The sequence below is a fragment of the Piliocolobus tephrosceles genome, chromosome 2, assembly GCF_002776525.5.
Source record: "Piliocolobus tephrosceles isolate RC106 chromosome 2, ASM277652v3, whole genome shotgun sequence".
Taxonomy (NCBI): domain Eukaryota; kingdom Metazoa; phylum Chordata; class Mammalia; order Primates; family Cercopithecidae; genus Piliocolobus; species Piliocolobus tephrosceles.
Genome location: NC_045435.1, coordinates 151,627,231 through 151,653,085, shown reverse-complemented (window position 1 = coordinate 151,653,085; position 25,855 = coordinate 151,627,231). Strand labels below are relative to the sequence as shown.

General features: G+C 40.5%; 2 protein-coding genes across 8 annotated transcripts in view; one reads left to right on the top strand and one right to left on the bottom strand.

Moving 5' to 3' along the window:
- Nucleotides 1–7,798: 7,798 nt before the first annotated feature.
- DPH3 (diphthamide biosynthesis 3) lies at nt 7,799–14,829 on the bottom strand. 2 transcript variants are annotated; one of them, XM_023207362.1, is made up of 3 exons: nt 14,505–14,829; nt 13,905–13,979; nt 7,799–10,604 (listed from the first exon to the last, which is right to left on the bottom strand). In XM_023207362.1, the coding sequence occupies exons 1-3, from the start codon at nt 14,610–14,612 to the stop codon at nt 10,539–10,541; spliced, it is 249 nt and encodes an 82-aa protein (XP_023063130.1). In that variant the 5' UTR covers nt 14,613–14,829; the 3' UTR covers nt 7,799–10,538. The 2 variants fall into 2 exon arrangements, with proteins under 2 accessions (XP_023063130.1, XP_023063131.1); XM_023207363.2 differs by lacking the exon at nt 13,905–13,979 and having other exon boundaries at nt 14,505–14,713.
- Nucleotides 14,830–14,832: 3 nt separating this feature from the next.
- Nucleotides 14,833–25,855, top strand: part of OXNAD1 (oxidoreductase NAD binding domain containing 1) — a 63,457-nt gene continuing 52,434 nt past the window's right edge. For 4 of the 6 annotated variants that reach the window (XR_002730698.2, XM_023207356.2, XM_023207355.1 and 1 more), the window contains exons 1-4: nt 14,833–15,260; nt 20,236–20,385; nt 22,099–22,225; nt 22,821–22,884. Coding sequence is in view for 5 of the 6 variants with exons in the window: in XM_023207356.2 (XP_023063124.1) it covers nt 22,107–22,225; nt 22,821–22,884 (183 nt within the window). In the remaining variant the exon portion in view is untranslated. Of the gene's footprint in view, nt 15,261–20,235; nt 20,386–22,098; nt 22,226–22,820; nt 22,885–23,271; nt 23,436–25,855 lie in introns of those variants that run through there. The other 2 variants (XM_023207358.2, XM_023207359.2) reach the window with 2 other exon arrangements.

Below are 25,855 nucleotides of genomic sequence, written 5' to 3'. Positions count from 1 at the left end.
AAAGAAACAATGAAAACTTATCTTTTTATCTCGAGTGACAAATGCATGGGTCTTGTGATTGTTTCCTGTGTACCTCCAGAGACTCCTGAGTTAATTTCCAAGGTGTGTGTTAATATTCTACGGATCAGAATGTCCTAGACTTTGCATTATAAAATCTAAAAGTCAAGAAGGCTCCCTAAAGGGTGCCTCCCACTTCAAAGGAAGTAACATCATTTTATCCTTACTGTGTCTTCTGAAAAACCACCAATGTGATTCCTCCAAAACACCTCTTTTTAACAAAAATTTAATGACATGACCCTTCCCATTTCTCTGTGCATCACTTGGTGGGAATCTACAGTGAGCAGAGTTTACCAAAAACTTAATGTTTGTTACCTATATTATTTTCATTACCCTGGGAACCTCTTTTTATTGATGCAGAAACAGGTGCTAAATAATTATCCTAAAATTGATGTGGGGGAGCTGAAGCTTGAACCCAGATATTTGACATCAAATGTCTCTTCTCTACTCTCAAAGAATGTGTATATAGACATTCTATAGCAAGAAAAGAAAGGTAATAGAAAAAAAGATGAAGTTAGTAGAGGTGTTTTTTATTTCTTCAGTGTGTGAGCACCATGCCACATTCTAGAATAGAACTGTTCAAGAGAACTTGCTGTGAAGATGGAAATGTTCTTTACTTGAGCTGTCCAGTATGGTTGCCTCAAGCCACAGCACATGTGCGCATGTGTACCTGAAATGTGGTAGTGTGACTACTAAGACACTGGCTTCTTAATTTAATTGTATACATTTTAGTTTAAATTCAGGGCTGAGCACAGTGGCTCACACCTAGAATCCCAGCACTTTGGGAGGCTGAGGCAGGAGGATCGCTTGAGCCCAGAAGTTTGAGACCAGCCTGGGCAACATGGCAAGACCCTGTCTCTACGAAACATAAAAAATTGGCTGCACATGATAGCACATGCCTATAGGTCCAGCTACTTGGGAGGCTGACCGCAGGAGCTGGAGGCTGCAGTGAGCTATGACTGCGCCATTGCACTCCAGCCTGGGTGACAGAGAAAGACCTTGTCTCAAAATAAGTAAATTAATACATACATAAATAAATAAATTTACATTTAAAAACCCACACATAGCTAGTGGCTACCATGTTGAACAGCGCAGAAGCCCTGCTAGGCACATCTTGAGATGTCACTGAGGCCAGTAACTGACTGGCTGTTCGCTTCAGACCTCGGAGTGAAGATCGTGCAAATGTCAGCTGCCTGGCACTCACATGAAGCATGCTGCCCCTTGGGAAGGCAACACATGGGTGCAGAGGGTTTCTGGCTGCACTGCCCTCCTGCAAGCTGGCCTGGGCTTGGGCCTACCAGCACCAGAGTCCCATGACTCTGGCTCCCCCAGAGGCCCTGGCGCTGTCCATTCACCACCATCCTAGGAGTGCTGCTGTTCGCTCTGCTCCTCCTTTTCCTCCTCCCCATCCGCCAGTCCAGAAGGCCAGCAGTCCTCTCGAGTTTGCCTCTTCAGACATACCAGGTATAGAAATAGTCACTTGCTTGCTCAAAGTCACTTCAGAACAGAGCTGAGAGGAACCTTAGAAGTCATTCCTTCATTCCCCCTACCCCCACCCCATTTTACAGTTGAGAAGACCTAGAGAGGTGATCAGTATCATCTTTGGCCTCCTTGCCCAGGGCAGTGACCCACTGAGTCCACAGATGGGGCAGGAACACGTGTGTGTGCAAGAAAAACAGGAACCATCTGGCTGAGGTCAGGCATTCCTTCTGCCTCTTTATGTCCACAGGATAGTTTTTTAAATTGATGATGAGGAAGGTGCATGTTTGGCAAAGAGGACAAAGATTCCAATCGTTTAACTGCCAACACATACATTGGGGTCACTTATTGGTGAGAAACATTTCTGTCCTGTTCTTACAGATTCTCTGTAATATAATTCTAGTGTTTAAATCCTCCCTTGCACAGAGATTAGGGCCCAGTTCTCACAAATAAAAAATGCTTGGAGCATATTTATTGATTGCATGACATTGTTTATCCATTTTGAAATGAGTAGTACTAACAATCTTAACACTTTTCCAAGCAGAAAGTTCTCCTTCATGGCTAACTTCACTGATTTTCCCCCTCTAACTCAGCGTGGTATGGAGAGAGCTTAGCCAAGCCAGATGGACAAGTCATTAATAGGCTACATTCTGCTAGGAATATGTAAGCTATATATGGCAGACTTTGTTTAAGGTTCAGAGTTCAAAGTTTCAGCTATGGTCATGCAGATCATATCAGACTTGAAGTGAGAGCTGCTCTCCTGATTTGAAACAGTCTGTATAACAAACTGTTGGGCACCATTGAAATGTATCAGGGAACTCGCTGCAATAAAAACACTCAAAATGAATCATCCCAAAGTTCTAGCAACCAGGAAACAGACACAGTAAGGTGAATAGTCTAGGTTCCCGTGGGCATTCTAACTCATTTTTAATGACATCTTATGAGTATATGGCCCCATTTCTCTCTATAATTAGAGCTAATAAATACCTTCAAAAGGATGTTTATGGCAGACTTTGGAATATTAACTCGTTATTATCAGAGTTATGTTGCTGAAGGTGACGCCTGATTTTGAATACAGAAACCACAGCCAATGCCTCACTCACCTCAAAATGCAAATGTAGCAAAAATTAATCCAATGGGACTGTTGTCTCGTGTCTGGCCAGAAAGATGACAGTAACTAACTTGTCTGAAAGTTTCAACTGCTTCCATCTTACGCCTTGGAAAGTTTTTCAATTACTCAAACAACTACTGTAAAAGAAATTCAATGGTAGTTGGAGTCAAAAGTATTTGTACTGAAATGCCAAGCCAGTTATTTAATGACTGTGATAAATTAAATTACTTTTCAGAATTATTCACTCCTCCCCTCCACCACCTCCATGGAAGAATTGTATTTCCCTGCCCTTGACTTTAGCTCAGACATGTGACCGTTCTGGCCAATGAAACACTGGCAGATCCAATGCAAGCCAAGACTTGAAATGTGCATGGGCAGTGGGACTTGGCTCCTGCACCTGTCCCAGCTGGTTCACTGGCCCAAGAAGGAAGAGAAACCTAAGACTGGACCCAGACTTAATCTGCAGTTTAGAGTCATTCAGCCAAACCCAACCAAGATCAGCCAACCCCTAGCTGACCAACAGACACTTGAGCAAGAATAAATGATTTTGTTTTAGTTTTGGGGTGGCATATAGTGTAACAATTCCTGATTGATACATTGGCAAAGACTTAGTTTCAGTTACTATGAGGATATGATACCAACTTCATAGTGTGATCTAAACAATGCGATGCTATGATCCCTTTACTCATTGAAGACCAATAATGTCCCACTCCTGCCTTGACTTCCCCAATGGTGTATGTTACAATTTAGCTAAACTGGGACTACATTTCCCAGAATTCCCTTCCCTGGTGGTCCTGGGTTAGCACTGACCACAAGAGAATTTTTCTGCAAGATTTGGAAGCCAGAAGTAAAGCAGCAGACATGGTTTTTTTTTTTTTTTTTTTTTTTTGGGCTCTGAAGGCTGGAGCAGGATCCCAGGAACAGTGGGTGCTCATGCATGTTGCAATCTGCTAGCTTGCCTTGTTCTGGGCCAAGTACTTATGCAACTCTGTGGAGACGACTGCCAGCTTCCCCTGGGAGTCACCCACAGCATTAAGGTTGGAGGTAGTGAGAAAGGTGTAGGTTCCGGTTTGTATTTTCTCTTGTTCACACCAAGCTTCCTTTTCTAACTACCAGTTTGGCCAACCAATTACTACTTTAGGCTCAACATCAGATGCAGAGATAACCCCCTTCCCTGGATGCCTCCACTAGCTCCCATGCCATATGAAGTCTAATCCTTATAACACATCTCCATTCTCTCTCACTCATGGTTCTTCAGCTTCTCTGGATTGAACCCTGACACATTATGGCTGAGTCCATTGTTGTCTAAACCTGAAAATTCAGAAAAGTTCCTCGGAACATAGTCTCGAGTAATTTATTATGGAACAAGAAACACATAAGATTAAACTATCATTTATTGAGCCCTTACTAGGTGCAAAATCTGTGCTAAGTGCTTTACATGCATTATCTCATTTAATCTCATAAAATAGTCCCCAATCCCCTATCCAGTATGCCTTACTCTCATCACCGTCACCAGTTGGTGGTTCAAAGATACCTGCTAGCTACAGTAATGCTCTAAGTCCTCACTGCCATTAGGAATTGTACACTGGGACCCAACGTCCTCTGGGGTGAACCAGGTGGCCTGTGCTGTCCTAAAGTCCACACAAGTAGTGTCCACTGATTTTTGTCCAAAGATACAATCTTTGACCCTATCAAACACTCAGTTCTTCTCTAAGTATGAAGTCTGGCCCCAAATATTTGCCTAGTGACTGGGTCCTGATACCACAGTCAGATCTCACATGGAAATTGCCCCAAGTGTCGATCCTCCTGGACTGAAGCGATGCTGGTGGCCCTGTGCACTCATTGGAATCTCCTACTCCTTACTGGGCATGTACCCCCATTTGGGAGCTACTTCAATTACCAAATCAGATACCTCTCACTTGCCAGAACTGGGACTGAGGTGGCCACCTTCCTTGGAAACAGCCTGCTGGGCCTACCTGTGCCTCCGCAATCTACATTGGTAGCTAGATTTGTTTCCCAGCATTTGCCCTATCTCAGCAGGTGCTGCGGCAAAGTTTTCCAGGTTGTACAAAGATGAAAGTTAGTGGAGCTTCTAATTAAGATATTCAAGTGGATTTGAGTGGCTTTTCAGTATCAGTAACTGTGGTAGTTACGTGCTATATTAACTTGGCCAAGCTGGAAGTATTTCCCAGTATTCTCTTCCCAATATGGTTCTGGGTTACAGATGAGTAAAAAGGAGAAACTGGTGCAAGGTTTGAAAGACAGAAAGGAGGCAGCAGCTGTGCTGCTGGAGGGCGCTCCAGTGTAAGGTGGTGAGAGACAGCTGCAGAGGTGCTGGTCGGTTGGCTTTCATCTTCCCTCTTTCCTGCATGCCTGGGGCTTCTTCCTGCCAGCTTTACTGACCAACAGCAACTCCAACCCCACTACCGACGCTTGGCTGTAAGCTCAGAGGTAATCGCGCCAGAGACGCAAAGACCCTTCCAGACTTCTTCACCAGCCCCTTCCAGGGTTCCCACTCCCGCAGCTGCACATTCTTAACTTCCAAATTTCCCCAAAGTTCGAACTTGTCCACCTGCGCCAGAGAAAAGGACATGCCTTTTTTCCCCCTAATTTGAGTGGTAAAGTCTGAAGACCGAAAAACAATTTTCTTTTTTAAAATGCTAACTTGCTTTCCTAGAATTTGAACAGTATTCATTCATACATTACAAAGAATTGTTTTGTTCTGAGTTCTAGGGCTCTTCTGTAAGTGCATCTCTGCAAGTATGTAGAGAAAGGTGGAGAATCCCCCCACTCTACCTCCACCGTATTTTAAGCCTTTGGTGGAATTGTGATTTCTCTTTTATGTGCCCTTTGTTTTAAACCCTTAGCAAGCAATAATTTGTAAACTGGTTTCCCAGTCAAATATGTAATGATGGCAATCTGCTAGATAAGAAGCAGGCAATGGTAGGCATCCTCAAATAGAGTTAAAGAAATGCTAATTACTTACACCTGCAGAAGCTGTTGCTTTTGTAAGGTATGTAATTAGCAGCCAGCGTGTGCTGGAAAATGTGATTGTCTGTTTAAATACGGGATGCAGCCTGGAGGCCACCCAGTTTAGAGCTCTACCGCTGTGTATATTGGCCCAGCCTGGGTTCTCCTGGCCACTTGTTAAGGCTGACTGCATGCCTAAATGCAGCGTGTGGCCAATTGAGCCCCCTTTGCTTGTTCCATGTGCAAAGCAGCTGTGATTATTTTAAAAAATTGGCTCCTTTTGGCTGGCAACGGTGGCTCATGCCCGTAATCCCAGCACTTTGGGAGGCCAAGGCGGGCGGATCATGAGGTCAGGAGATCGAGACCATCCTGGCTAACACAGTGAAACCCTGTCTCTACTAAAAAATACAAAAGATTAGCCGGGTGTGGTGGCGGGCGCCTGTAGTCCCAGCTACTCAGGAGGCTGAGGCAGGAGAATGGCGTGAACCCGGGAGGCGGAGCCTGTAGTGAGTGGAGATTGCACCACTGCACTCCAGCCTGGGTGACAGAGCAAGACTCTGTCTTAAAAAAAAAAAAAAAAAAAAAAAAAATTGGCTCCTTTTAACTTCGTGAGACTTTCTGCTTTTCTAGCCCAGTGGTTCTAGGCCTTGGCTACACACTAGAATCGCCAGGGACACTTTTTAAAAAATCCTGATGCCCAAGTTGCACCCAAATCAATTAAGTCAGACCCTCTGGGGCATCAAATTTTTAAAGTGCCCGAAGCGATTACAAATGTGCTGTCAAGTTTGAAAACCAGTGGTTCCCAAACTTTAACTGCATGAGAATCAGCTAGCAGGCCTGTTAAAACACAGGTTGCAGGGCCCTACCCCTAGATTCAATAAGAGGGAGGCAAGGGTGTCCAAAACTTCACACTTCTCATATTTATGCCAAGAATACTGTCAATGTTTGCTGTGGCTTGGATATGGTTTGTCCACACCAAACTCATAATGAGGCTTGGTCCCCAACGTAATGGTGTTGAGAGATGGTGAGACTTTTAAGAGGTATTTGGATAACAAGGGATCTGCCCTTGAAGAAATTAATGACATCTGGTGGGAGTGAGTTCTCCCTCTCCCAAGACTAGATTAGTTACCCACAGAGGGGGTTGCTATAAAATGAGGCTGACTCTCCAGTATGGTATCTTTGCACATGCCCACTTCCCGTTCTTCTCCATCATGTTAGGACACAGTACGAGACCCTCACCAGGGTCATAGTATGAACTCTCCAGGCTCCAGAATCATGAGCCAAATTAACCTTTATTCTTGACAAATTATCCAGTCTGAGGTATTGTTACAGCAACAGAACATGGACTAAGAGAAAGCTCAAAACAATGTTTAACTCCTTTTGGAGTTAGAATAGTGAACTATTTTTTGCACATGACAGGGGTTAGCTGTCATGTTTTATAGATATTAGCTCATTTAATAATTTTCACAAGGCTGTTTCCTTCTCAACCTTCAGGTCTTGGAAAAAGTGCCAGAGATCAGACTCCCTTAAAAAGTCACCTGACCCAGTTACGTTCTCCCACATCACCTGGTTTGTTTCCTTGGGGGCTCTAACTCATCTGTAATCTTGCTTCTGTCTCTTCTAGTTCCACGTTAAGTTTCCAAATGTAGAAACCCAATCTTCTTCACCTAGTGCCTAGCATGTGACAGGTGCTTCTCTGTCTAGTGTGTAGCACACGACAGCTATTTTTCTAATTGCAGAATGAATGGGTTCACACAGCAACTCTGTGGTACTATGATCTATATTTCACAAACCAGAAGATAATTATAAAGTAAATTCTTGGAGATCACAGTGGAGGAACTAAGATTCTAATTGTCTTCTGACCAGAGCTAGGCTCTGAAATCACTCCAAGAATTGATCATCAGCCTTAAACATCAGTCTTCTTTCCTGGTAATAAACTGAGTCTAAGAATGTCAACTTTGTCTTACTACCACTTGACTCAGTTATTTTTTTCCCAAATAGCAATAACAATCCAGAGCCCAAACTGTAGAAAGTAGCAATTTCCTTATTTAAAAACTACTGTCCAAAACAAAAAGCCTATTAACAATACCCCAAAACAGTTAAGATTTCTACCTCATATAAAATCATAAACATTTTAATTCAGAATGTTGATATTTAGAAGAAAAACTACAGAAAAGCAAATGGATTTGAATTATCTGACTTTATTTAGCATGCAATGCAATTTATTCTGGCAATAAATTAATATGTGCAGTTATAAAAAATGGGTGCTTTTTCCAAGAAAAATGTTTCTGAATGTACACAATAGAATATATGCAGAATCCTTTCAACAGCTGACTTCATAATTTTTAAACTCGTAAGTGTGGTAACACCAAGTATGGAACAATGGACTTTCTCTGTAATTCATGATTTAGTTTGCATTTATAAAGGTTTTAATTGCCTTTTCAGTTCCTACAAGCTACCAAGCCTGAAATTAAAGAACTGACAGCTGAGAAAGGAAATCACCTGATCAAGTCTCCTAATTGTACAGCTGAAGAATCCAATAGCCTTGCCAAAGATTACAAAGCTAAAAAGAAACACAGCCTGGATGATAAGTCAGTTTTTATGGGTGCTCTAGAAATATCTTGAGCTAAATAAGGCACACGTATCACACAGAACTTTAGTCACATCTCACAGTCCAGTTTTACTCTGCTTTCTCTTTATTTTTTAGAGAGGAGGTCTTGCCCTGTCAGATAGGCTGGAACGCAGTGGTGTGATCACAAGCTCACCATAGCCTCAAACTCCTGGGCCCAAGCAATTTGCTCATGGCCCCACACTTTGCTAATTAAAATAAAATTTTTTAGAGGCAGGGTCTCTCTATGTTGCCCAGGCTAGTCCTGAACTCCTGGCCTCACACGATCTGCCTGCCTCAGCTTCCTGAATAGCTGGGATTACAGGCACAAGCCACTGTGCCTGGCTCCGGTTTTACTTTCTGCTTAACACAGGATTTAATCTTGATGTGTTCCTTTATAGTTCACAAACTTAGTGACTCAATTGTTTTAGAAACAAACCAATAAATGATTTTATTTAGAAATAATCTGATTTAGAAATAAAACCATTCCCATTACTGCAGCATTATCATCAGTCACTGATTGCTAATGCTTTTTATGCTTCTTTTTTCCTGGCATGTGTGAACCTGGCAACTTTTCCTGTTCTTCTATGTTCTTAGCAAACCCACATCAAGGATGTCTGTTCATGTTTGAAATTCATCAGCATCAGAAAGAGCTAACATGTTGGCAATATCTAGAAAACCATCAACTTGATTGTGGGACAGTTCATTTCGCTTTGCAGCTGATCCCACCATAGTGAGTGAGTACTCTGCTCTGTTCATCTGAGCAGTCACTTTGCTTCTCCAAAGCAGTTGTGGATTGCTTCTGGGATGTCAGTGTCCCAAACAGCAATGAGATTTCTCATCACATCCAGAATATGCCACATAATGTACTGAGCACTTTCAGCATACAATCTTTGGTAATTTATTGTCTCAGCCTAGTGGCTGCACATAGCCATGCTGCTGGCAGGTAAAAATGGCTACTCACTTGTTTTAACCTCCAATGAATGTGTACAGTACACTTACCAATAAGTAACAGAACGTTTACATTCTACCAAGCTATTTTTCTAATTGCAGGAGCCATTCCTAAAACAACCTGACAGACATCAGTGCATTAACATTTTTTATTTATACACAGTAAAGCTGTGTATATAAAAGGAATTTTCAAATTTCCAATGTAAATGATCCTAATTTCTTGCTATTCTTAGTACTGCAGCAAAGGAAGAATGACAGCCTACCTTTATGTATTTCTTTTTCTCCAGGGCAACATTTCTCTGCAGAAGCGAATGTCTGGTTTGGCTGCATGTTATAGAGGCTTATTAAATATGCTCTCATGGGCATATTTATTCACAATAGATCCCTCATTTTCAAGCTCATTCTCTGCTGCAGATGCTTTACCTTGTAGTAGTGACACAACAGCTTCCAGCCACGGAAATTTGACATTAACCCCTATCTGGAATGCAATTTCATTGGCCTTATCAAAAAACAAAAATTCAGATACGGAAATATTACTTGCTCTGATCTGACAAAGTCATTCAAACATTTCATTTACTACACTAGAATGCTCTGCTCCTCTCATTCTATCACCAATTTCACTTCTTTTGGATGTTTTTCATCTTGTCCTGACTTCTAAGGAATATGCAGAATATAAGGAAACTCCTCATTCTTTCATCAGTTTAGACTTTCTTTCTTGTTCACTAACTTTTAGCTCTGGAGACATTGTGACCTCACTGTATCTTCTCTTTAATACTATGACCGAATTCTCTGCATGAAGCATTACAGAAATGACATGCTCAACAGAACATGTCCATCCTAATGGGAAAACTGAGGAGACTGGCTTGGTATAGAAACTGGAAGTGTGGTACTGATGAAGCAACTAATTTTAAATTTAGAACAGCAAAGCTGATGTCAAATTTCAAAGGAAGGGCTAATTTTAATCATCTTAATAACCAAGTCAAAAATACAATCTCTTTTTTATTAAGAAATCCTAATGACTGAGGTAGATAATGCTGTTATCAGATACTGAAGGAATCTGGTTTAAAATATGAAAATGATGAAACCAAGAGAAAGAAAGCACTGTTTTGAAATTATCTTCTTTTAAATTTAGATGGAACATTAAGAATGCTTCCAATTTAAGGTTCTAAGCACAAAATCCAGATACGTCATGTTCTGGACTTGCTTCCTGAAGATGGACTCAGCAGCTGGTGGAAAGAATCCACACTCCCACAGAACAGCAAATCACAAATGGTGGTCTCTGTGAAGCCAGTAGCTCTGCATTTGATATTTCTATCTGGGCTCATTTCCAACTGTTCAGGATTTGGATTCCTGAAGGCTTCTTCAGCATTGAACTAATTCTTTGTTGGCTGAAGGGGCTGGGACGGTTTCTCCACACACAAACTGCTCCTAAGACAGAGCGAGAAACGCCATTACCCAATACATTTCCGTGTCACAAATGCATTAATATTAAACCTTCATTTTGTTACAGAATCAATCCAGCTCTGTTAATTTTGTTTTTCCATTGCTATTATCATTGCATTGGTCAAAGAGCCAATGACAGCACTAGAATTAGAATCTTAAACATGTATCAGTTTTTGATTCGGAATTCATTATTTAATATAAAGCATCTTATAAACAAATATTCCCATCTTCAGTTCAGAGCAACCACTTCTCAGAAATCACATAAAGACATGTCACATCTTTTAAATTTCTGTATTACTACTTACACTAAAACTTCTCCACTTTAATATTTGGTCATTCAAATACCAGTCCTCTTCAAAGTAATTACTTCTTCTAAGTAAAAGGGACGGGTCTTTATGTGTTTCCCAACACGGATAATCTGCAACGTTAGCTACTTTGTAAATGAAGTTCAATCTCTGATCATTTATCCTGGCTTGTGTCAGTTACCACAAAAAATCTCTGCTTCCAAGGTTATCCCTCACCTCCAGCAATCTGATTCCTGAAGGATCAGCCCCTACTCTGTCCCTGCTACTCTGTTTTCCAATATTTGGAACCCTTTCACTGTGCCCTTTGGAATTCATGGTCCATTGTTAGCACAATGCTCCATATTCTCAACCTCTTCGTCAAAATATCCCTTTACCCCCAAAAGCATTGGTAATATCTGGAAACAGTTTGAATTGAAACAACTGAGGATTGCTATTGGCATCTAATAGGTAGAGGCCAGGGATCCTGCTAGACATCCTATAATGCGTGAGATATCTCTGGACAACAAAGAATTACCAGGTCTAAAATGTCAACAGTGTTGAGGTTGAGATGAAGTCATATTCTTAAGGACAGTTTCCCCTATACGCCTGTTTAGTGGAGGCTCTGTGTTCTTACACTCCTAGTACCAGAGGGATTGGAAGTGGGGCTAGTTCCTCCTTTTTGCCACCCTTCTCCTTTCCTGTCTAAAACTTATCAGTTTAGAATCTTATGTCTTGAGACTACCGCATTGCTATTCTTCTCTGTTGCTGTCATTTATCCACCCTGGATGCCATATTGCAACCCCTCTGCATCTCCACCGTATTCATCCTACCATCCTTTCACTGCCCCTCACTCCCTTCATGTTCTCTTTACATAGTTCAAACTCCACAGTCGGTTATAACAACTCTTCTCTCATGCCTTACTATTCACTTGGGAAAACCATCAACGAGGTTAAATCTAACTTTCTGTGTCCATATTCACTTATGAAGGCTGAATTTCTACCACTTTAAACACTCTCTTGATCCTCTATCACCACTGGTTACTGTTGCGTGTCTCTGCTGTCCTTTGCAGCAAACTCCTTAAAAGAAATACCTATACTCACTGCCTTCTGTTCTCTCATTCTCTCCAACCAGTTTTCTGCCCGTTGGTTTCTTCAATCATGCACTGTTCCTGTTACTCCATGGAAACTGCTCTCGTCACCATCACAAATGAACTCAGTGTTACTAAAGCTAATGGTTTATCAGTGTCACATGACAAGGATCACCACTTCCTCGACCCTTTCTCATCTGTTTTCCAGGATTTGACACTGCTGATTTTCCTCCTTTCTCAGTGGTTGCTCTTTTACCATCAGCTTTGGTGATTCCTCACTTCCCTCCCTGACTTTTTAATACTGGAGTGCCTTAATGCTCAGTCCTGTATTTTATCCATCTCTACATTCACAGACCTGGTGATCTCATCCAATTTCATGGCTCTAAATGCTGTCTGTCACTGATAACTCCAAAATTGACATTGCTAGCCAATCTCTCTCATGAACTCCAGACATATATATCCAATTGCCTTCTCAACAGCTGAACTTGGATGACAGACCTCTCAAACTTACTATGTACAATTTCAACCCCTACACCTATAGTTATATTCCCTCAATTGACAGTAACTCCATCCTCCCAGTTATTTAGGTAAAAAATATTGAAATCATCCTTGACTCACTCCTTCACACCCTATATAAATCAGTCATTCAAAGCGTATCCAGAATCTAAGTACTTCTCATTACTTCCATTGCTGTAACCAGGTCCAAGCCACCCATCTCCTTTTTTAATTAGTGTAATAGCCTCCTAACTAGTTTTCCTGTTTCTATGCTTGCTCTCTATAGGCTACTCTGAACACAGCAGCCAGAATCATTTTTTTAAAAAAACTTAAGTTGGATCATAGCACTCCCATGTTTGAAAATCCCCCAATGGTTCCCTATATCACTTACAACAAGAGCCTAAATCCTTAAAGTGATCCATGACTTCATCTTGGACTATTCTCATCCTGCTCTGCTCTGGTCACACTGGCCTCCTCTTTGTTCCCTGAGAAAATCAGGCATGTTCCTGTCTTAGGTCCTGTTCACTGAACGATCTTTTGCTCTACTCTCTTAACCCATACCCTCATATGTACACAGCTCACTTCCTCGCCTCCTTCAAATCTTTACTTAATAAGGCCTTTCTCAGTAAGGCCTGCCATGATCACCCTATGGAAAATTGCAACCTCCTCCCAGACCAGCACTCCTGATCTTCCTTACCCTGTTTGCTTTCTGTTGCAGAGCGCATTTTAATACAAGAATGAATCATTGTATTTCTAAATTATAGTCTAAATTATAGCCCGCTTCTCTAATGAGGCTCTGTGCCTTATCCCCATTTTCCCTATATTCATTTTGGAGTACATTCTTGAGACTGTTAAGCTCCTTACCTAAATTTCATTCCAAGTACTGAAATAAACTTTGGGCAGGAGTGGGCAGTAATAACATTTTTTTTTCCTATTGTCAACATCCTTGGGTGAAAGACAATAGGGCAACTAAAGACTAAAATGAAATTGTAAAGCTGCATCTAGGAATTATATCTCAAACAAGATAATGCAGAATTCTATGTATAAGCCAGGCATGAAATACCATACAATTGTTGCCTTCAAAGTCTAGGAGCGCTAAACAATTTTAATTACATATTAAATAGAAGAGAAATATAAAAATTGTCCATTAAAATAATCTATATACGTTCTTCTATTTAATAAATAATTTTCACTAAAGCTAGATTTATCTCTAAAACTAAAATAAATTATGTAATCTGAACTTTAAACATTTTAATTTACTATTCGGCTGTTTTATCAATGGTGTTTAAAACCTGCCTAAATACCGCACTTTACCTAACACAATGAAACATTCTCCTGCTCTCATCACTGACAGGCTGATCTAAGTCCTTGCCACTGCCTTATAACACCCTTCCCCCGTTTTAAAATTATATCCCTTACTTTGTCATAAATCACTTTTATAATGAGAGAGCAGCTAGGACACGTTGCAACGTCTTCCCCATTCTCCAAATCTTCCTACAACGAAATCAAACAACATGTGGTCAGCATAGTCTTCTCTTCGCCATATCCTCCCCCAAACCTATCCCACCCCTAGATGCAAGTCCCTTGGTGGCTTGCCTTCCCCGAAAGGTGGGTGAGAACCCCAGGGCCTTCAGCAGGAAATGCCGACATCATTTTCCCCTAAAAACATTTAGGAAGGTTAGGCGAGCTTCAGTAGCCCCAAAAGCCCTGGGAAACAAAAAACGAGTCCCCTCCTCGACAGAAATATTCCAGGTTGGGACTCTAAGGTAGCGATCGGGCAGAGAGACAGAGGCTCCCCGCCGCCCTCTCCCTGGCCTAATTTAAGACCAGAACTACGTGCCTACCGAGAGAGCTCAGGGTATTAGGTGGGGTAGGGGGATGCGGGAGGAGGAAGATTCAGCAACCGGAAAGAGGGCGTGGGTGACACAGCGCAGCAAAGGCCACCCAATGACGGAAGGAACACGGCGGAGCCAAACTGCGCTTGCTTGGGTGAACCGCCGGGCGGGACCCTGAAGTTACCTTGGTGATGGAGAAGTTATCTCCACATGGGCAGGGATAGAAATACGTCTCCGAGTCCTCGTCATATTGGAAGTCCTCGATTTCCACCTCGTCATGAAACACTGCCATGGTCAGCCGGGGTCGCCGAAGCGGTGACAACTCCGCAGTCAGAGACCAGCTCCGACCGCCTAACTTGGCCGGAACCAGCCTGGGCTCGGCATCATCAGGTCGCGCCGGGCAAGGACTAGCGCTTCCGGCGCATAGGCAATGACGCAACGCCGGCCTGCGCGGCCAAACGGATAACCGTTACGGTCACCATGGAGATGGCTGGGCTAGGGGCGGAGACGGCGGAGCTAGGGGCGGAGACACTGGGAAGACGGCGCGTCTTGCTCAGCGGGGTCGCGCACCGCTCCTCCTATTGGATGGCAGCGACCAATAAAATGTGGGACTCGCCCGCGCTGCAGCGTCATGTCTGGGACCGCGGAGTATCCCAGGTGCCGGCAGCTAAGCGTGGCGGGGTCTGCAAGCTACACCAGCGGGGAAAGTTTCCCTGTTTCTTGTCGCCTGCTTTAACGCCTTAAACAGCCCCCTGAAGGCTGCAGCAGGTGCTAGGTAGCATCCTACCGGCCCTCGGGAAAGGCGGAGTGGGGAGGCCAGAGCAGCTTAGTCTCCTTGACCTCCCTTCCTGGTGACGGACGAACAGTTCCCGTGGAATTTCGCTTCACCGAGTGACCTTGAGCCCAGGGCGAAGGTCAGCCTGTTAGTTCCTGGCTGCAGGTACATTCCGCTTCTTTCTCACCCCAGAAGTCTTAAAATATCCTAAATTGTGTTGCTGAAAGGACCAAGTCCTGGAAGGCAGGGATTGAGTTTTAGTCTTCTGTTTGCCAGGCATATAACATTAACTACGATGATTTGTAGTAATAGTAATAACATCACCTTTTATTATTGGGGAGTTATGTGCCAGCTATTGCACTAAGTGGAATTGTCAACTCCAGGAGTTTACATGTTATTCCATTTTATTAGTCTTTAAACTGAGGTACGGAGAGTTGGGCATCTTGACTAAAATCATACACCTGGGAAATAATGAGCTTTTCTGTCTCCAAGGCCCAGGGACAAATTACTTATGTGAGTACCAGATTTTTCTTTGCGAAGGAAATGGTGTCAGTAGGCATGTTTATCAGTGTGAGGCCTACGTATGCCTTGAAGCGAAATGCAGATAAAAGGCATTTTTGTCTTGAAAGCAGTGCTAGTGCCTGTTCTGGTAAAACCGATTCCATTGGGTCTTACTCAATTACTGGGCATTTTAATATCTTAGTAGAGAAGAAATGCATTATAGTGAAAAAAAAAAAAAAACACTTTTGAGAGAAGATCTGGGATCGGAGTCTTGAGTTGTTGATTAGCTCTGGCAAGTGGGTATTTATATTCTTTGGGCCTTATTTCCTCTTCTAAGAAAGGACTGGAGTGGAGATGATGTAAGATCCTTTTTAGATGGAACGTTGCACTTTTGCATGGAAATTGTGAGTTTTACTTGGTTCAGCAACGATATATAACATATTTAGTTTTCATTTACATAACATATCCCTGTGCTTATATTTACACACTCATATGTTGGCATAAAGTTACCAATTTTGTGCACACTTAGATGAAGCTCCACTGAATGTAGCCCTTTTAAAGCTTGAAAACTTAAAGGCAGAGGAGTTTTTGGGGGAAAATCCAGAAGCTACATTACAGGAGTTTATGGAGGATTATTTCGAAGGCCTAACAAACGCTTAATTTTGCACAATTATAGATTTACCCAGCAGTTAGGAAACATTTGTTAAAACTTGTCAAGGATTAACTGTGATGATTCTGGTCTGTCTGGGCAAAGGAGACATCCCAGCAAAGCCCACACAGCTTGGAGGCTGCTCCACTGTTGGCACAAATACTTCCCACAAGCCTCTTGGAGACAGGAAAAAAAGGGAGATTCTCCATGTGTATTCTGCAGTCCCTTTGATCATTTTGAGGTTGGGAGCCATCTTTACTTCTTTAGTACTTCTGAGTGTAAGTACCTGAAAATTCATTCTGAGCCATTTTTATATGTTGAGGAATGGGTGTAGTCATATTTGGCTCATGGGAGGTATAAATTGGTAGATCTTTTAGAAAGCATTTCGCATCTATCAAAAAGAATTTGCTGAGGAATTTTAAAATCTGAAGTTAGTAGTCCTAAAAGTTATAGGGGTTGTTGGGTAGTTTTTCTTTGTAATGTTCCAACTTTTCTTTGAATACATGTTACCTAAAGTGGAAAAAACGAATGAGCTACTTATTAATAATAGTTGACGCTGTGTTGGTCATACACTGTGACCAAATCCTTATGTGCATTATGTCATTAAAACAACCCAGTGAGGTATAAGTATCATTACCCCCATCTTAAACATTGAGAAGCAGGAGGCTTAGGGGCTGAGGAACTTGCCTAAGGCAAAGCTGGTAAATGGCAGTAAGCTATGATGAGAACTCAAATCTGTCTGACCCTAGAATCTAGGCTTTTAATTAACATAATGTCATTTTTGATGTGATGGTACTTCAAGCAGAGCTGGATTTAAAAAGCAGCATTGTAGCTCTGCAGACTGCTGAGATCTTCCTCGAAGCAGTGCTTGTTCCCTTGAGAACTAGATTTGGGGAGGGGAGGTTCTCTATGGCTTTCCATATGTTTTCATTGTGGCATCCATTGATCGTCCCCACTGTCTGGTCAGAGATGGCTGCTCTTAACGTTCTGCCCAATTTGAGCTTGTGCTGTGCTGAAGAAAGTAAAACCATATCCAAGCATGTAATGTAGTTTATTTTACTCCACCCAGCACTTTTAAAGAAAACGTTACAATGACTACTAAATTTTACATTTATTCTAAAAGGATGGAAATATTTTGTAATGACACCCTTTTTGACCCTGAGAGTGTAACATAAGCAGATTTATTAGTTGCTATAGTAATTTGAGATCACAAGTTTATTTATCATAAATGTTAACTAACACTGCTTATCCAGAAAACAACGATGCCTAGGGTTCTTAGCCTAAGTTAGGATTTAGAAAACCCAGGTGGGCAGATCATGAGGTCAGGAGTTTGAGACCAGCCTGACCAATGATGAAACCCGGTGTCTACTAAAAATACAAAAATTAGCCAGGCGTGGTGGCACGTGCCTGTAATCCCAGCTACTCAGGAGGCTGAGGCAGGAGAATCGCTTGAACCTGGGAGCCGGAGGTTGCAGTGAGCCGAGATCGTGCCGCTGCACTCTAGCCTGGGCGACAGAGCTAGATTCCATCTCAAAAAAAAAAAAAGAAGTAGGTCATAATTGTATAATGCAAAGTATATTTGATGAGTGCTGTTGTGTATCAGGCCAGAGGGAGTTGTGTATTGGCAATACCAAACCTCCACCTCTCTAGGTTGTTTGACAAGGAAGAGAAGGGGTCAGTGTATTAGGATTGATTTTGTAACACTCTTGCTTGCCAGGTACTTTGGTAGACGTTTTATTTATTCCTCTCAGTAATCCAGTGAGGTGGCATGGGTAATGTTAAAATGGCTAAAATTGCTGAAGATTAGAAAGCAGGAAGGAGTCACACCTGAGCCCAGTTCTGCTGATTTCAAGTCAAATGCTCTGTGTATAGTACTTGTTTACCAAGAGGAGCCCCTTTTCTTCCTCAGTGACACCTGATTCTAAATTGACAGATGTCATGGTTGTTCTTTGAACTTACTTAATTTCAGTGCCTTTGTGCTTGTTGAGGCATTCTTGGTTTTTCTCTGTCGGTGTCCTCTCACACCCTGCCTAATGTATCAGCAAGTTTTGGGGCTCTAGTTCCAAAATATATGTCATGTTCATCTACTTCTGCCATCTCTGTAGCTGTTACCTTATTATAATCTTAGACCAGAGTCCTTTAACTGGACTTCCTGCTTCCACTCCTGCCCCTCTCTATTATCCTTCCCACAGCAACTTGAGCAGTCCTTTAAAAATATAAATTAGGTCTTGTCCTTCTCCTGATTGATTCAGACTTTTCAGTTGCTTCCCGTTACCCTTAGGATAACATTCCTACCCCCCCTACTATAGACTGCTGGATTTCATCTCATTTCACTCTTACCAGCTTACTGCTCTCCAGTCATACTGGCCTTGGTTCCTCTTCACATGCCGGGCTTATTTCTGCATTAGGACCTTTGCTCTTGCTAGTCCTTCTGCCAGAGTGATCTGCCTTTAACATTTGCTTGGCTGCCGTTTCTTCATCATTCAGGTTTCAGCCAAGGTGTCATCACTGGAGAGATACCTTTCTTAATATTTCCCCCACCTACCCCATCACTCTTACTTCCTTTATCATACTCATCATAATCTATAATTATCTTGTTAATTATTTCTTTACTACTATCTGTCTCTGGACTGTAATAAAAGCTTCATGATGGCAAGGGCCTTGTGTCTGGTTCTTTATTGTATCTTCAAGGCCTAAAATAGTGCCTGGCACCCCTGTAATTGTTGAATGAACTGAGTATACCTGTTGAACTGAAGCCATGTAATTAATCTTAAATTTAATCTGTTGCTTGCAGAAGTTTGTTTTACTACATATTTAGTGGGTGTCAGTTTTATTTAGCATTTATTATAATTTTCTGCCTTTCAGAAATAAAGTTAGTTGAGATTTTTTGGTAAGGGAAGACCTGTGAGGATACAGACGTTGATGGGATGATGTTCTTTATATGGTTTTAGAAATAACTTGATATATATTGATCTGCTGTGGTTGATTAAATACTTACAGTATGAAACTGCTGGACATATTTTTAAAAATTAGTACGTTTTTAATTTTTTATATTTTAGGACTGGCATAAAGCTTTGGAAAGAACTTTGAACAGAATTTTATAAAAATGTCCTTTATTTACCCGTAGGTGGCACTCTTGGTCATGGTTACTTTTACAAAATAAACTCGGGATTTTAAAGAGAACTGTTTTTTTTTTTTTTTTTTTTTTTTGAGACCGAGTTTCGCTTTTGTTGCCCAGGCTGGATTGTAATGGCACGATCTTGGCCCACTGCAACCTCCGCCTCTCAGGTTCAAGCGATTCTCCTGCCTCAGCCTCCCTAGTAACTGGGATTACAGGTGCCCGACACCATACCCAACTAATTTTTTGTATTTTTAGTAGAGATGGGGTTTCACCATGTTGGCCAGGCTGGTCTCGAACTCCTGACCTCAGGCGATCTACCCACCTCAGCCTCCCAAAGCGCTGGGATTACAGGTATGAGCCACTGTGCGCGGCAAGAACTGCTTTTAAAATTAACATTTGTTTTCCAGTTCAGTTGAGAAGGAGACCATTCAAACAGCATAATCATTAAACAATGTATCCTATTGTGAGGACAACTTATTTTAGCAATAGTTGTCTAAAACATTGAACAGAACAGTATTTCCATATTTAACAATATAGTGGTTAAATTTTATCAGGGAACTTGGCCTTAAGTGACAGGTAACTGTGTCATTCTAGCCTTTGGTCTGCTGTTTCCTGGGGTGGATATCCTAAGTAGAAAGTGTTAAAGACAGGCCAAGGAAGATGAACAAAAGAAGCTGTAAGATAAATAATCAAAAAAGAAAAAAGGAAGCATGGAGGGAAGAATGAATGGAGAGCGGGTAATTGAGAGTGGGCTTGTTGTGAGGTGATGCCTACTGATTATAATAAGCCTTTCCTTTGGCAGCTAAGAGGTAATAGTGCTTTTGGTCAGTTCCCCAAAACATTGTTATATGTTGTTTGTACCATTGCAGGAACTTTGTGAGAATTTTAATGCATGGAAAAACTGTCCATGTTCCAACTGCTGTACATCCAAAAGTCTCAGTGTAATAGCAGGACCAAAATATTCTGTCAATCAGCTGACCATATTCTTAATGACTCCTAAAATCTCGTGGACTTCTAAAGTAAGTTTCAACTTCTTTCTTCCAGGGATTAAGATAACGTTATTGACTTAGAACGTTTAATGGAGAAAAACTACATTTAGTGGTCTTGAATGAGGTTGAAGAGGCCTTCTGCTTTTTTCATTTAGTGAAGAGAAAAATAGCAAGTACCACGCTTATCCATAATGATGATGCAACATACTATGAAAAGAAGAAATATATCATTTATCTAAAGACTAGTTATGAAGCAGTGAGCTTTTAAATATGATTGGGGTATAACCGAATAAACTATATATGACTTATATCACCATCAGATTTATTTATTACTTATTTTCTGTCTTCATCTATTGAAAGCAAACTCCCTAAGAGGGTTTTTGTTTTCTTCTTGCCTATGGCACCATTGCTTACGCCAGTGCCTGCCACATACTGGACTCTTGATAGATAGTTGTTGAATGAAGGACCAAATTAATGAATATGGAGTAGGAATGTAAACACTTAGCTTGAATATTTTGCTAACAAGCAATTTATTACAATTAATTTATATACTGCCTCCCAAAAAGCTCAGAGAAAAAAAGTATTCATGTGCATTTTCATTTATTCTCAAGGTAACTGAGATAGAAAAGGACAGATAGAGCAATGTAACATGTTAAATGTGGCCATTTCAGACAAATGTTTAAAAATTGACATAGGAAAATGATATAAAAGGAAATAAAAAGAAATATCATCTGACTCCTAATCAGTGCTTTTCTTGATAGGCTGGTAGTTTTTAGAATTTGAAATGTTGAAGAATCTCTGTGTGTGTGTGTGTGTGTGTGTGTGTGTGTGTGTGTGTGTGTAACTTTTTGTTGAAGTCAAGTACAAACAGAAAACTACACAGATCCTAAGAGGACAGCTTAATCAGTTTTACAAAAAGTGAAAATACCCATGCAATCTGCACCCAGATTAAGAAACAATATTGTCACTGCCACCTCCCAAGGGAAATTGCTAACTTGATTTCTGATATCATAGATTCATTTTGTCTGTTTTTATACTTTATATGCTTTAGAATAAAAGAATATCTGTTCTTTGGGGTCTGGCTTCTTTCATTCAGTATGTTATTTGTGATATTCATCTATGTTACTGCATGTATTTGCAGTTTGTTTTCATTGCTGTATAGTGTATCTTACTGTGTGAATGTATCACAATTAGCTTATCTCCCCTAGTAATGGCATTTGGATAGTTTCCAGTTTGGGCTATTATGAATAGTGTTATTATTACCAGTTTTGGTTTTTTAATATCTGGGAACCTTAAGCTTCTTGTTTGGGAACCACGGTAAATTTATCTTCCTCTTACACTTTACCTAACAAGAAATGTAAAAGACTTATGTATGTAGTGCTCTTTAGGTAGAATACAATTATCAGGAAGTTACAAAATCTACTCCCTTCTTCTGTAATAGCATAAGATTAGTCATGTGAACTTGGTCAGAGATTTTAGAAAGCAATAGAGAACACGAGTATTTGATAGCACCAAAAATTACATACTTATATACGTAATTGTGGAGATACCTTGGAGTCAACTCTAAATAGTGGAAGAAATTTTGTCAAGGTGAAGTTAGGCTCTTGGCTGCTTTGCTGGTAGCTTGACTCATAATAGCACCAACAGAAATCCAAACTCTTCTTCACTGACCTTCTAAAATGGTCTGCTATTTCCCCACTTTTTAAAAAAGCAATTTGAAGTTTCAGTTTTCTGTTTTCCCAGGAAGCGCCATGGCCTGTGCTGCTGTTATGATTCCTGGGTTGTTGCGGTGCTCTGTTGGAGCCATCCATACTGAGGCTGCTTCACTGAGATTGACACTCAGCACTTTGCGCTACCTTACTCTAACCAGGTGAGTCATTAAGCCTTCTGTGTCATTTGAAGTTGATTTTCAAAAAACCTGACCTGCTGATGGTTGTGGGAGGCATATCAGACTCCCGGAAAGGTAACATCTTGGCTTCAGTGTGCATGCTGTCAGGTTGTTAACCCTTTTTTTTTTTTTTTTTTTCTGAGACGGAATCTTGCTCTATCACCCAGGCTGGAGTGCAGTGGCGTAATCTCAGCTCACTGCAACCTCCACCTACTGGATTCAAGCAATTCTCTTGTCTTAGCCTCCCGAGTAGCTGGGATTACAGGCGTGCACCACCACACCTGGCTAATTTTTGTGTTTTTGGTAGAGACAGGGTTTCGCTCTCTTGGTCAGGCTGGTCTCGTACTGCTGACCTCAGATGATCTGCCTGCTTCGCCCTCCCAAAGTGCTGGGATTACAGGCGTGAGCCACCATGCCCGGCCAAAACTTTAGTTAGATGGGCAAATACTCACTGGCCACTTTATAGGATCCATAGTGTTATATTGTATTTAGGATAACCGTGATATTTCAGGAAAAACTAATTTTATTATTTTTATGAAGATACTATGTAATGACTTAATTTTACTTTCTATTAAAGCATAATGAAATCCAAAAGGAAAACTGATCACATGGAGAGAACTGCAAGTGTCATTCGACGAGAGGTTTGTATCTTTGGGATATGACAGGTTTTTCCAGCTACTAGCTTATGGGTAAAGCGTTAGATGAGTCTGGTCCTTTTGAAGGACAGTTGGGAAGTTTGTTATTTTTCTCTATAGAAATTTTCTGAGCAGGACATATGATATCTGATTTGAAAAGATGATAGATACTCAAATTTTTCCCTTTAAACTTGGAATGAATGGATTACCTGTTGAAGGGAGTAGAGCAGCAGTTGAGGGAGCCATCCTCACAGGTATCATGTTTACAGTTATATTTTAGTGCTAGAATTTCTTCTAGAGCCTACATTTTATGAATAGTTTACCTTTTTGTGTGTGGGGGGTCTTTTTTTTTTGCATCATGTCTCAAAGTCATTGTTCTCATTCCTACTTTAGAACAAGGGAGAAAGCACTAACATCTGAGAAAGGAAAATGGACAAGCTCTTGTTATCCTTCTAATGTACAGATTTTTTCCACCATATTCAGACTATAGAAAGCTAATCTACCACCTGAAAGGGTGTCAAGGGCTGAGAAGTAAAGGATCCTCACCCTTTACCTCAGTGAGTAACCCCATTTTTATTTAAAAACATAAATTGGATATTTGCTTTTGCTTTTTTGAATGTTGATCACTTATTCAGGTATATTTAGCTTAGGGTTATAAGTCTATTGAAGCTAACAATAAAAATCTATTTCATATAAAGAACAATTATATACTTCTACAAACATAGGCAGAAATTATATTGTCTCATTTAAATTTATCTATTAATGGAAGGATACACTTTAACGTAAAGGCATATTGTTTAGGCCCTACTTTTAAGGCTAACTTCTTTCAGAAAATTATCTTGGGACTAAGGGTAATATGTTTGTTGATTCAGCTTAAAGTTCGTTTTTTTTTTTTTTTTTTTTTTGAGAAGTTTGTAAAATTAGTTCAGCACAGTAGATTTAGGAGCTTGTGGGGAAGTACACTTTTCCCAATGATAAATCTGAAAAGACCTTTTGGTTTGTTGAAGTGACCAAAAATGCTGATTCCGTAAATGTGAGACTTGTTAGGATTTCTTTTTAAAAAATGAAGGCCTTGCAAATTGTGAAAAAAAAGTGATTTCTCTTACAGGCTCTTTCCTGTTGTATTTTGAGGCTGGCGGAATTAGAGCAGAGGTTGAAAATCTTTCTCTAGAAGGCCAGATAGTAAATATTTTAGCTTTTTTGGGCCGTGCTGTCTTAATAACAACTTCTAATCTTTGATTTTATCATGTGAAAAGAACCATAGTATGTAAACAGATTTCATTTACCAAACACCCAGATTTGGCTCTGCAGGTAATAGTTTGCTAGTCCCTGAATTAGAGTATTCATTTCAGAATTTTACAATACCAGTTAATTTTAATAGCCTGCAGAAACTAAGTGAAATATGAGCAAAAAAGAATCATCATGCATTTACAACAATTAGTGCATTATTTACTGTTGAGCGTCAACTGATATTTATTGAGCACCTCCTATTTTCCAGGACCAAAAACTTTTTTGTTAACCTTACAGAATTCTCAAAACTATGCCATAAAATAGATAATAATATTTTAAGACAGGTAAGATAGATAGATAGATAATAGTATTTTCTTTTTTTTTTTCTTTTTGACATAGGGTCTTGCTCTGTCACCAGGCTGGAGTGCAGAGGTACAGTCATGGCTCACAGCAGCTTCTGTCTCCCAAGCTCAAGTGATCCTCCTGCCTAAGCCTCCTGAGTAGCCAGGACTACGGGCGCACTACTGTGCCCAGCTAATTTTTAATTTTTTGTAAAGATAGTCTTGCTGTGTTGCCCAGGCTGATCTTGAACTCCTGGCCTCAAGTGATCCTTTCTCCTTGGCCTCCCGAAGTGCTGGGATTACAGGCATGAGCCACCACACCTGGCCAGTATTTTCTTTTTAACAGATGAAAAGAATAAGAATCGGACTAATAGCAGCTTGCACAGCATCCATCATAGGCGTTAACATACTTAATTATGTTGACTGCCAATTCTAAGGAAATATATCTATTTTTCACATTTTTATTGTTACCACAAAGTCTTTACTTTTACATTTTTCAAATTTGTATGGATATAAACAGTATTTTTATTTATATCACCATCATTTCTCTTTCTTAATAACAGACCTTTATCTCCCTAAGGTTATCACCACTTATCTATAATTTCTTGCTTATTAATTTTAATAAAATTTACATAAGTGGGAATGTACAGTATTCAGTATTCTGCAGTTTACAGATGAGGCAGGCACATGCTTTAAAGGTTACACCTATTAAGAAATAGATACCAATGGCACGTCTCTCTCTGAGTGCGCTCACAGTGCCTTGGGTGTGTGCTTCCCCCTCCAATAAATCACTGTACTGTCACAAAAAAAAAAAGATATCAACTGTGATTTCTAAAATATACTTAAATATATGTAAAATTAGCCTCATTAAAATTTTTGGTTTGTACATGTAGCTGTATAACTACAGTATGTTAAGAAGCTTAAATGACTGTGTATTATGATGGTCAGTGACATATGAAGTACTGATACACATATTCTTTCAAGTTTGAAGTACCTCACCTGAGAACTGGGCTGAGGGGCAGTTCCTTAATTTGGTTCAACTGGAATAAAATTATAAAAGGTGTATTTTACTTTATGTAACAGATATATAACTATAGCCAAAAGGTCAGACAGCACAGAATTCGATAAATATTGAGGATAATGGAATAGTTAATATCAAATTCTAGCAAACTTCTAGTATTATGAAAGTATATCTAATCTTAGAGAAAACCTGTTCTAACAAAATTATTTTAAGAAAAAGGGAAGGAACTCCAAAGAACTAGACTATTAGAGATCTAGTAAGTATTCCTGTTTTATAGATTAGGGACTGAGGTTCAATCTTGATAAGTAACTTGCCCAAGCCATATGTGCCAGTGGTGAAACCAGGACTGATTGCTGAACCTGACTTCTGTTTCAGGTTCTTTTGA

Excerpts from the sequence above, each read along its gene's own strand:
- DPH3 (XM_023207362.1), bottom strand. The coding sequence starts at position 14,612 with ATGGCAGTGTTTCATGACGAGGTGGAAATCGAGGACTTCCAATATGAC. Across the intron at positions 13,980-14,504 it reads ATAACTTCTCCATCACCAAG|GAAGATTTGGAGAATGGGGA; the intron begins GTAACTTCAGGG and ends ATTTCGTTGTAG. Across the intron at positions 10,605-13,904 it reads TAAAAGTGATTTATGACAAA|GAGCAGTTTGTGTGTGGAGA; the intron begins GTAAGGGATATA and ends GCTCTGTCTTAG.